The sequence below is a fragment of the Chiloscyllium punctatum genome, chromosome 16 (assembly GCF_047496795.1).
Source record: "Chiloscyllium punctatum isolate Juve2018m chromosome 16, sChiPun1.3, whole genome shotgun sequence".
NCBI lineage: Eukaryota > Metazoa > Chordata > Chondrichthyes > Orectolobiformes > Hemiscylliidae > Chiloscyllium > Chiloscyllium punctatum.
The window spans coordinates 6,133,579-6,145,920 of record NC_092754.1 but is presented as its reverse complement, the minus strand read 5'-3'; the positions used below and the strand labels follow the sequence as shown (position 1 = coordinate 6,145,920).

The following is a 12,342-nucleotide window of genomic DNA, read 5'->3' as shown; positions in this document are numbered from 1 at the left end:
ATAGTCTCAACAGAAGCTTCATATGATACCCAAAGCAAAAATAATTAATTTTGTGCAGCTTCTTTAAATCTGACATACCACAGCAAAATTAGTTTAATTGAAATTATTTACTGGCATCTGTATCATTCACCAGAAAAAAAGGCACTTCCTCCAACCATTGTGTCTCGCTGAGCCTTTGTTCCCCAGGTACTGAATCATCTCTGTCTTGTTGGGGTGACCATTCTGTAAACAAGAGCCAAACCAGGGTGGATCACAGTAAAGCCCAGTTACATCCTGTCCACATATCTGAAGGTGCCTGTGTAGCTCATTACTGTCCAGTGACCTTGGCTGATTTCCTTCCCATCCTCCCATGCTCAGAGTCAGCAGTCAGGGAGAGTAACAATTGGTCTGTTTGGACCATGACGTAGATTTTCAATCTTGAAGATTCATTTATTTAGCCCCTTTAATATTTTGTTTTCAGCATAATTGCTGTGTGGCGTTTTTGCTGTTGTAAAATAAAATTGAATACAACTCCACGAGGATAGACCATGACATATGCTTGCTTGCAACAGCAGTAGTGTTGTACAGTGTCATACTTCAGTCATGATAGTCAGTACCATAAGTCTCTTCTGAATTCTGAATTGTGCTGTTTTCCTGCAGAGGATTACAGAGGAAAGTTAAATTTCCTGTGGTGGTTTTCCTGCCATTGCTACAACACAGTGAAACCAGTCACAAAATTAACCCCTTTGATGCAAGAGTTAGGAACGTGCTATCCAAAGTAAGCCTGACTATGCATAACTAGGCAGGCTTGTATAGATTCTGAAGGGAAAATGGTACACTTCCTAAGGAAAGAAAGCTGAAATAATTGAGGCAGCACAGGAGCAAATGATAATCAACCTAATATATATCTATTATTTGTTCTGGGTGAAACAAAATGGTTGCTGGAAATCTGAAACAAAAACTGAATTTGCTGGAGAAACTTAGCAGGTCTGGTAGCATTTGTGGAGAGAAAGAGTAAACATTCCTAGTTCATTGACCCTCTCTCAGGACTCTGAGTTTGGCTATTTGCTACAACATGGTGATCCACAGCTAATTAGCATAAAAGAGGAATTGATTTTTTTTTTTGGATGGGTTCATAGTACATTGATAACTGGATAAGACCGTTGCAGTCTATCTCCCTAACTGCAATGTCTAGGAAATATAGGGTAATGTAATATTTCTCTCCCCTTTATTATTTTTTGCCTGTAGCTGCTTAACTCTTGTAACTTTGCTGATTCAGTCCATAATTGTGACTACCCATACATGTTGACCAACTTCTGCACAAACTAATTAAAACAGAACTATTATTTTTACCCTGCTTCCCTTTGTTCTCTAGCAGAATCCATGGCCATGATAATGATGTTGGTCTCAACCCCAGTTACGTTATTCTGAATTTGTGCTTGCCATTGTCCTTCACCATTGATCCTGCTGGAATTGATAATGTTAGCAGAAAGGCATTTAATTTATATGTGGCTCCTGGGCTCCTCTCTCAAAAGATGTCCACTTCCCCTATGCTGCTGGAGATACTTTACTATCATCAAGGGTGACATCCAGACAGTTTCTCTGCCTGTTTCATCTTCAAAAATGGGACCAAATTACTGCAATTGGAAGACTGTCATGTCTTACCTCACTCTACGTGCAGGTGTCTAGTGATGCCAAGTTAGCAAAAGATCAGGACTGAGGCATCTCCTGGCTCATGAGCTCTGAACTCTTGTCCTCTGCCCCGTTGGTCTCAGTGGCCTTTGGTAGGGAACTCTGTGCAGACTGAGCCTGATGTCTGGTTTTCTGCCAGTATTCAGCCAGATCTTTATGTTGCCCTCTTATCATAGGGGCCTAGCAGTTTCAGTTCCATTCATGCTTGTTTTATCTGTGCCCCTTTGTGCCTTGAGTATTTCAATGAGATTACTTAGCAGTTCCCTCCAGTGGATGTTTCTAACAACTAAAGAGAAATCATTGAAATTAATTTAATCCACCATCCTACAAGGTAAGTTATTAACAAGATTTGTAAATTTTCAGTTCCTTTTGAAGAACAAAGTCAGCTCAGAAACACACTGCTTATGTATTTGGACACACAGTGAAACACCTTGGATATGACACCTCAATGTATCAGCCTAGGCAGCATAGCAATCCTTGGGAAAATGCTGACCCTTGAGTAATAGCAACTCCTACTTGTTCTAATCACGCTTTCAGGTGGTTGAGGTACATAAAATGAAGGATGATCGGCTACATCAAGTACTGATGCTGTTCAAGAAATAGAACTGTAGCCTAACAGATCAGGACTGTAAGAAACTACAGAAGGTGGTATGCACAGGACAGACCATCACGGATGTCAACCTTCCATCCATGGACTCTATTTACACAGCTCATTGCTGTGGAAAGGCTGCCAACATCATCAAAGACCCACCACACCCCAGTAAAGATCTCCTACAACATCTTCCATCAGGCAAAGGATACAGAAACTCTGAACACACTCTGTCTCTCACTCTCTCTCTCTCTCTGTTTGTCTGTCTGTCTGTCTCTCTCTTCACTCTGTGTGTGTGTCTGTGTGTGTGTGTGTGTCTGTGTCTGTGTCTGCCTCTCTCTTGCTGTCTGTGTGTCTCTCTCTCACTCTCTGTCTGTCCCTCTCTCGCGCTCGCTCTCTCGCGCTCGCTCTCTCTCTCTCTCTCTCTCTCTCTCTCTCTCTCTCTCTCTCTCTCTCTCTCTCTCTTCCTCCCTCCCTCCAACCTCAAATAATGCTGCTGTTGCTAAAGCTGGTCTCACCTAGCACACACCCTATGCAATGTAACCTGTATGCCTCTGTGTAATTTTTTTTACAACCTTTGATCTGTTCATCCTTGTTACTATGATCTGCCTGTACTGCTCATAAATAAGGTACACGTGGCAATAAACCAATCAATCATGTTAAAGAGAGTTGAGGATGAGTTTTGTATTTCCTGCGGTAACGTTGGCTGCATTTGTCCCACAAGTTATATTAACTGTTGAGCTGGGTAAACAGTGAGTCTTTTTCCAATGTTTTCTGTCTGTTTTGGCTCAAATACTTACATCAAAATTCGTTTCAACTTGGCATGCTCCCACTTTACCTAAAGATGGTGCAAACTAGGTTGATGGGTTTATTGGTTACTTCTTGATTACTATATCATTTCTGTCATCTCGTTCTGTCATTTTTATGTCAATGCTTAGAGTTTTGAAAGAACTTAAACTTACTGCTTAAGAAGATCATTTAAATGGACTTTTACTATCACAAAAGCTGCTCATCAACGTTTGAAAGTAAAACAGGATCTTTATTTTAATAGCTCACTCCAAGTGAAGAAGCATTTCTCCGAACCTATGCAGGAGTAGTGAACAGCCAGCTTAGTCAACTTCCACAGCATCCGATTGATCAAGGTAAGTGAAAGATCAATTAAGAATGAGCAAACCAGCACAGAAAGTGCTGGAGAAACTCCGATCTGCCAGCATCTGCAGAGAGAGAAACAGTTAATGCTTCAGCTCTATTATGATGACTCCTTCTGTTATGAAGAAAACTCAAAACATTAACTCTGCTTCTCTCTCTACAGATGCTGCCAGACCAACTGCTGAGTTTCTCCAGCATTTTGTTTGTTTCAGGTTAGCATCCACAATATTTTATTGTTCTGAGTGTGCATTCGTGGCAGTTGGTTTTAATTCTTAGTGTTGCATATTTATATTTGATGTACAGATTTATTTTGTCAGAACCAGGGCCTGATGCTGGATAAATCTTCAGTCGCATGTGGTAAATCAAGCACTGAATGTTAGCAAGTTGAGGCTGCCTTATTTACTTAGCTTACTGAGGGCTTCTAATGGCTAGAGCTGAGTATTGCAGAATCATAATATGAACTACCATCCTTGCATGATCGTAGAATATTGCAACTGTTTATGAATCTGGAACAGCTGGGAGATCTGTTGTTCTATTCCCTGCCTTAGTAAAGAACACATTGGGATCTCAAACCTTGCCCTTATTCCTTGCAGAATAGAGATGCAAGGCTCCTTACGTGCACTCGCTTCTACTTCTCTCAGCTAGTCTATATGATATGATAGAATGATTATAGTGACCCTACAACATTTCAAATTGTGCTTTACTACTTGACAGAGGGTACTGTACAATGTTATTTCTAATCATTTGTTCCTTGACTTTTATATATTTGCCTAAAACACATTGGTCCTGAGTTTCTAATTCATTACAATTAATGTCTGCTTCTGATCAGGAAAAGCTGCTGAACATCTCTGCTTCTGTGGTTAAGTCTTTCCCCATATGGATTAAATGCCCTGCTGCTTAATCTTGTATTTCAGTTTTTCAATTTATGTAGGATTTGTATGTTTTGAGATAACATTAGACATTCTATTACAATTTAATCTGCCAAAAGTACAAGTTGTTCAGACTTAAACCTGAGGCCAATATTTATATAGCACTTTTGACAGAATACAGTGTTTAACATGAGCATTATTTTAAAAAGACATTCAAGCACAAGGAGATAGTACAACAGATGTCCTGAAGCCTTGTCAAAGCGATTGTTTTTGAAAAGTGTCTTTATAGATTAAAGTAAATTAGATCAATCTTAAAATACAGAGCTGTAAATATGCATTGAGACTTCACTCCTAAATACTGTTGAAGGAAATGACTTGTTGACTTATTGAGCGATGTATTGATTATTAAATTCTTACCAAAGCTGTCCATGACCACAGCCATTCCTATTCTCCAGCTGCACAAGGTATCTGCACGCATTTAAACTTGATCTCTTCAATATTGCCAAATTTTAATGAATCCACCATGTTGATGCTGCCTTCAATTACCCAAGCTCTAGACTCTGTATTTCTGTGCCCTATTCTCTCTGCTTCTCTACCTCACTTTCTTCCTTTAAGATACTTCCTAAAACCTATATCTTTAAGCTTTCTGCCATCTGACTAATATCTCATGTGGCTCTGTCAGATTTATAATGTTGCCATGAAGCAGCTTGGTATGTGTTGTTATGTTGAAGATGCTATATAAATACAGATTGTTGTGAGGGGGGATCTCTGTTGTCCTGGTTTATGTAGATTGGTGGGATGCTACTGAGAGAGTGTAAGTTGACAATAGCACTTGGGGGAAGAGTAGATATTTTTGCTTGTGGAGTTAGCTCATTATCAGGTGGAACATTCCCCGAGGGCAATGATGCCACTTATTGGATCTCCATAGAAGCTAGCTAATTTGAAATGTAGGCGTAAAAAAAGTGAAAGCTGACTTCGTCCTCCCTTCGTGCCAAGAATGGGGATGAATTAGTGGTGTGTGCAGAGATGGGGTGAGTAGAAATGTGCTATAATTTTTAAATCATTTTAAATTAATTGTTAGCATTTGCTTATTTTCATAAATCGCAGCTCTTCTCAAAGAAAGACTGCATTAAAGGAAACAGGTCCAAAATTCCCCAAGGAGCCTTGTAAGATGACTCATGGGTAATTAAATTTCTAAAACTCATTTTCAGGATGTGGACATTGCTGGCAAGCCTACTATTTATTGCCCCTCCCTATTTGCCACTTGTAGTGCTTTAGAACACACCAATGACTTGTTAGGCTGTTTCAGCTGACACGTAAGAGGCATTCACATTAGTGTGGAACTCGAGCCATGTTTACATCAAGAGGTGTGCAAATGACAAATTCCTTCCCTGAGGTACATTAGTGAAATAGATGGACTTTTACACCAATTCCACAGTCACTTTTGCTGATACTGGCTTTTATTTCCATTTTTCTTAACTGAATTTGGATTCTCAAACTGAGACTGGGGTCTGAATGTTGGTTCTCTGGATTATTAATCGAGGCTTTTCTAACAATACTGACCTACCATTGTCTACCAGAGACAAACTGGGTCATTGCTGGCTTTATCAGCCTCCCAGCCCAATATCTGCCCTCAGAATGAATATTGAATAGTTTCCTGTAAGCAGCTGATACCCTTTTGACCCTGTGCATATGGCTGTTTATAAATTGGGACTCTCCTCCATCTTTAAATGTGGTATTTCCTCATGTACAGGAACTGGATGTTACTGCTGTTGCTGTCCATTTTGCCTAGGATGCCTCTCATGGTGAAGATAAAGAGTTCTCTGCCATTATTTTGCCCAAGGTCCTTAGTACACTAGCTGGTCATAGGCCAAAGGTGTTAAATTATTACCGATTGTTGTGGACCAGGCCTGACCCCCTCAAAACATTTCAAGAAAGGAGCCCAGACCCTAACTTTTCTAATTGTTTTAAGCAGGTGTATGGTGGATATTCCAGGAGTGATGCAGTTGGTCAGTTTTAAACAAAACCAAACTTATTTACAGACTACTGAATGAAGCACGAGCAAAAGAGAACAGTATATAGAATAACTTAAACTATCTGAAAACCCATCCGACCCTATAGCAACTTAATGAAGCTGTTCCAATTTCCTGCAACATCCCCATAAACACACCTGTTGGCAAAAAGGTAAATTCAAACGCAGGTTCTTACAACAGAGATGCCAGAGAGAGAATCGGCATGGAACCTCTCTCCGCTGGAGCCATTTCTTTGGGTCCCCAGCTAAAACTATGCCAAACTAGAAAAATCCCTGAACTGGGAGATCTGACCACTCCCCATTCATTGTACAACTGCTTTTTGTAAAAAAAAACCTAACCCTGATTGTTGCCTTGGGCAGTATCTGTTAGCTATTAGCGAAGACCCCCAAATCCCAGACAAATTGGAACCTCTCGGGCCAGGTAGCATCCGAGGAGCAGGAGAATCGACGTCTCGGGCATAAGCCCTTCACCAGAAATCCCAAAATGTTGATTCTCCTGCTCTTCTGATGCTGCCTGGCCAGCTGTGCTGTTCCAGCACCCCACACCCGACTCTGATCTCCAGCATCTGCAGTCCTCACCTTCTCCAAATTGGAACCTCTGCCTTTTACAACCCCTCTTGAAAAAGACCTAGGACAACATAACCTTGTTAAAGGAGCAGCATTGTCACACTGATGACATTCATTTTCTGCTTAGGATCCTGCAGCATTCAGGACTCCATATCGAGTTCAATAACTTTACAACTTGAACATCATCTGTGACAGCCATGTGGAGCTGCCGGTGTTAGACTGGGGTGGACTAAGTTTAGAAATCACATACCAGATTTATTTGGAAGCATTAGCTTTTGGAGTGCATCTCCAACATCAGGGAGCTGTGGACCAAAAGCATAAAACACAGAATTTATAGCAAAAGATTACAGTGACGTGCAACTGTATATATTGAACAAATCGTGTAGAGTCTTTCTACTTTTAGAATGGTTTGCAGGTTTCATTAATATATAAATTCCAGAACTACTTTTAAGTCGCATTCTCAAGATAACTTAAGGTTTTATAAAAAATAAGTGACATCTCAGCTCAGACAATGCGTTAAAGATCTGAGGTTAGAGTCTGTCTGTATCCCACTCTTGAATCAGATTGGTTCTATTTCCAAAGCTGCACAAGATGGGGGCCCTCAGAAATATCTACCGTTTTCCTGATTTGAGGATTCCCTATCACCGTTATTGACAGGACCCTTAGCCGTGTCTGACCCATTCCCCACACTGCTGGCATCAACACTTCTCTTCCCTCACACAAACTGTTGGACCCCCCTGGTCCTCACCTTCCATCTTACCACCATGCACATCCAAAGGATCATAAGCCACCTCCAACACATGTTTCCTTCCTCTCTCATGTCAGCCTTCTATAGGGACAGTTCCCTCTGGGCCACCCTGGTCCTCTTTTCTTCCACTCCCAATATCTCCCCACGCCACCCGGTACCTTCCCATGCCATCGTGGAAGGAGTCTCACCTGCTAGTTTACTACCTCCCTCCTCACTATCCAAAACCCTGGATACACTTTCCAGGTGCAGCAGTGATTTACCTGCACTTCCACTCAATCTAGTATACTATATTTGCTGCTGTCAATGTGGTCTGCTCTGCACTGGGGAAATGTGATGTAGACTGGGTGACCACTTTACAGGATGTTTACATTCTGAGCACAGAAGTGACCCTGAGCCTCCAGTTGCCTGCTATTTCAACGCTCTGTTCCCTGGCCAGCATCTCATTTTCCGCTTGGGGACCCTGCAGCCTTCAGGATTCATAATTCAATAATTTTATGACCTGAGCACCACCTTCCATGTCCCACTACCTCCACACCCCAGGTCTAGTCATCACATTGCTGGTTTGAACATAGCCAACCCATTTTCACCCACTAATGGCTCACTTTTCTTTGTTCTCAACTCGCCATTATCCATTCCTTCACTCAACTCTTATATGTCTGGGCACCATCTCCACCTATTGTTTGCAACTATTCTTGGTTTCATTCCTGTTATCTATTTTCACTTTGTGACATTTCCCTACATTAAAGGTGTTCTATAACTTTAGTTAATAATCACACAACACCAGGTTATAGTCCAACAGGTTTAAATGGAAGCACACTAGCTTTCGGAGCGCTGCTCCTTCATCAGGTGATTGTGGAGGACACAATTGTAAGACACAGAATTTTTGCTATAAATTCTGTGCCTTACAATCGTGTACTCCACAACCTCCTGATGAAGGAGCATCACTCCGAAAGCTAGTGTGGTTCCATTTAAACCTGTTGGACTATAACCTGGTGTTGTGTGATTGTTAACTTTGTACACCGCAGCCCAACACCGACATCTCCAAATCATGACTTCTGTAACTTAAGTTTGTTGCTGGTATTTTTCACTTGAGTATATTTGTAAATAATTTTGATTCACTGACTAATAGTTCTGCTGTTATAAATCACATGCATGCTTCCACAAGCATTGTTTGTTGGTAATTAGGGATAATTCTTCTAATGATGTTTGGGGGGATGGGGAGGAGAATGAAAGGATAATCAAACCTCAGGATATGAAGTCGTGGCCAATGAAGATCACTATTTATTATGCCGTGTTAAAATGAAAAGGATGTAGCCTAACTCACTGGACTGCCCAATTGCTAATGTGCATATTTGCAGGAATGTTTTCAATGTTAAAAACATTAAGTTGCAAGACCCTGGTGTCAGTTATAGATATTTCAGTTGGCCTATTCAGATACGTAACACATCTCTGGGATGAGCAAGCCTTGAACCTTGGTCTCCTGGACCAGAGGTGGGGGCATGCCGCTGCAACATAACTTGTCGTCTTATCAAAGGGAGATTTTCTCGATGCTTTAACCAACCTGTTTAGCGATGCTATTACACAAGTTTTGGATCAGGTGGGACTTGAACCCAGATTGTGTGGCTCAGAGTTAGGAACACAGTCACAAGAGCTCTGAGATATTTCTAATCAACCAGTTCTGACACATAATGACACACGTCTGGAACAGGTAGAACTTGAATCCCAAAAAGAAAGAACAATGATCTAGGGATACTGGAAATCTGAAACATAAAACTGGAATTGTTGGAGAAACCCAGCAGGTCTGGCAGCATCTGTGGAGAAAAGGCACAGTTAACATTTCCAGTACAGTGACCCTTCTCCTGAGGAAGGGTCCCAAAATATTAAGTCTGCTTTCTCCTCACAGATGCTGCCAGGCTTGAACCCAAGCCTTCCAGCTCAGAAATAGGAACGCTAGTAGTGTGTTACAAGACCCTTTAAAGTTATTTTGTAATGATCTTGCTCGGATGTGATTATATACTTCTGGAGCAGGTGGAACATAAACCCTTGTCCTCCTGGCTCAGACGTAGGAACACTACCACTGCACCACCAGAGCCTTTCTTTTAATTTTAACCTATCTTTCTGATCAGCCTGTTCAGAGGTGTTACTACACCCCTCTGGAGCAGGTGGGACTTGAACACAGACCTCTCAGTTCAGGGGTAGGGACACTACCACTATGCCAGAAGCACCCTTAAAGTGTGAGTAGAAACAGTTACCAACTAAAATCGGAGTTGCCCTGAGTTTGGGTGACGGTCTATGTTCCCACAGTGTGGAGTTTATGTCGGTGTGGGTTTTCTCTGGGTGCTCCGGTTTTCTCCTAGTGTCCAAGGATGTGCAGGTTAGTTAAATTGGCCATGCCAAATTGCCCATAGTGTCCAGAGATGTGCATGCTAGGTAGATTAGACATGGGTTATAGGGATAGAATAGGGGTGTGGGTCAGGGTGGGATGCTGTTCGGAGGGTCAGTGTGGACTTGATGGGCAGAATGGCCTGCTCCTGCACTGTAAGGGTTCTCTGATTCAGTACATACTTTTAATCAGCCTATTCAGATGTGTTACGACACATGCCTGGAGTAAGTGGGATTTGAACCCAGGACCTCTGGCCCTTGATTGGATTTTGCAAGCAGTTAATCAGTGTTCACTTCTTACATTGACATACTTGATGCTCGGTATAATCAGGTGTGGATTCCAGGTGATAGATCTCGACTGGAATTACTGAGGGCATTCTTTAATTACTTGGTAGGTAAGTGTACAATACAGAATATCACTCCTTCATGTGCCAGATCCAGGATTGTGATCTGCTGGATAGACTATGGGACTATTGAAGTTAATCTCAGTATTCCTAGTGTAGGATAGTGAAGAAGGTGTTTGCTATGCTTTCCTTTCTTGGTCAGCGTATTGAGCACAGGAGTTGGGAGGTTATGTTGCGGCTGTACAGGATGTTGGTTCGGCCCCTATTGGAATATTGCGTGCAATTCTGGTCTCCCTCCTATCGGAACGATGTTGTGAAACGAGAAAGGGTTCAGAAAATATTTACAAGGATGTTGCCAGAGTTGGAGGAATTGAGCAATAGGGAGAGGTTGAATAGGCTGGGGCTGTTTTCCCTGATGCTGAAGGGTGACCTTACAGGGATTTATAAAATTATGAAGGGCATGGATAGGATAAATGGGCAAAATCTTTTCCCTGGGATGGGGGAGCCCAGAACAAGAGAGTAGAGGTTTACGGTGAGGGGGGGAAAGATGTAAAAAGGATGTAAGGGCCAATTATTCACACAGATGGTGTTCTGTGTATGGAAGGAGCTGGCAGAGGAAGTGGTGGAGGCTGATACAATTACCACAGTTAAAAGACATCTGGATGGGTATATGAATAGGAAAGGTTTAGAGGATATGGGCTGGGTGCTGGCAAATGGGACTAGATTAATTTAGGATTTCTGGTCGGCATGGACAAGTTGGACTGAAGGGTCTGTTTCCGTGCTGTTTCTGGGTTTCATTTGCATATCAATAAAATCTGCTCCAATTTGAATGAGACCAGGTCAGACTAACTTCTGATATCCACCTCTACAATGAATGAGCTTGCTGACTTTTTCTGTCAAGAATCACACATGAAGAGTGAGCACTAAGGTGAGGTAACACAATGTAAATACTACCTGTGAAATTGCCTCAGCACGGATCTGTAACACGAGGTAGAAGAGAGAAATGGAAAGGAGGTAAAAAAAGGCTGAAGGAAGAGTACTTGAGAAAAATTGCATTTTTTCATTTATCTTTTGTAGTTTTTTATTTTATTTGAATGTTCTCCCGAATTGATTCCATCATTCCAAATCAAAAAGTGTGTACACCTGAGAACTGGGTGTAGCTAATGTTCAAATGAGCTGTGCTTGACTTTCAGAAAATTAATCCAGTTACCCTAGCAACAAAGAGTTGTTACCTTCAGGTTGTCAGCAATGCTGAAACAGTAAACTAGAAATTCATATTGACAATGCTCTTTTTGTGTGTTATAGTGGTGATAACATTCCAAGCCTACTTACCCGGGGTTCAGGACAGTACATTTTGTGCTCAGTGTCAGCAATTTTTTCATGCAGTGCTTGCAGGCACATTTTGGCATTGTGTCCAAAAATATTTTGGTTAGAATGGATTGTTCTGTCCCGTAGCAGTGCAAGTATATCCTTCATTCTAATTCTGTATTATTACTGAGTAGAGAACGGTAGGGTAGGAAAATAAGAGAAAACTGGTATGATTATCAAAGTCTATTTCCTTAAAAATCAGTCACCATATGCTTTCTTTCACACATGCACCCTATGAAGTGGCAAATAATTGGACCAAGCTCTGTGCTGCTGAACCATGCATACCCAAGAGGGGGTGCTTTTTTATATATACCAGCTGAATTGCTGCAATTCTATTCAAGATCTCTCAGCTGTAAGGAATAATCAGCTGAAGGTCTAGTCCCTGATTGTTTATCCAATGACCTTAACTGTAAAGTGTTCAAGGACAGGCATCAGACGTGAACACTGTCAAGCTTGGCCACATTGTGGAATGGTGGGAAATTTTATGGAATTAATTATCTGGGACGGAGTAAATGAGCAGTTAGAAAAATGTAAGCTGATTAATGTGGCTTCCTGTCTAACCAATCTAATTAAGCTTTCCAGTGGGGTGGTAAGAGGAGGATCAATGGAAGTTGTACACTGTT

At 41.5% G+C, this 12,342-nt stretch overlaps 1 protein-coding gene across 2 annotated transcripts in view; it reads left to right on the top strand.

The window, feature by feature from the left end:
• ctnnbip1 (catenin, beta interacting protein 1) overlaps positions 1 to 12,342 on the top strand; it is a 111,284-nt gene that overhangs the window by 53,322 nt on the left and 45,620 nt on the right. Inside the window, exons 3-4 of one of the 2 annotated variants that reach the window (XM_072586118.1) lie at positions 3,312 to 3,402; positions 3,573 to 3,621. In XM_072586118.1, coding sequence (XP_072442219.1) covers positions 3,312 to 3,402; positions 3,573 to 3,621 — 140 coding nt within the window. The remainder of the gene's footprint in view (positions 1 to 3,311; positions 3,403 to 3,572; positions 3,622 to 12,342) is intronic. The other variant, XM_072586119.1, reaches the window with a different exon arrangement.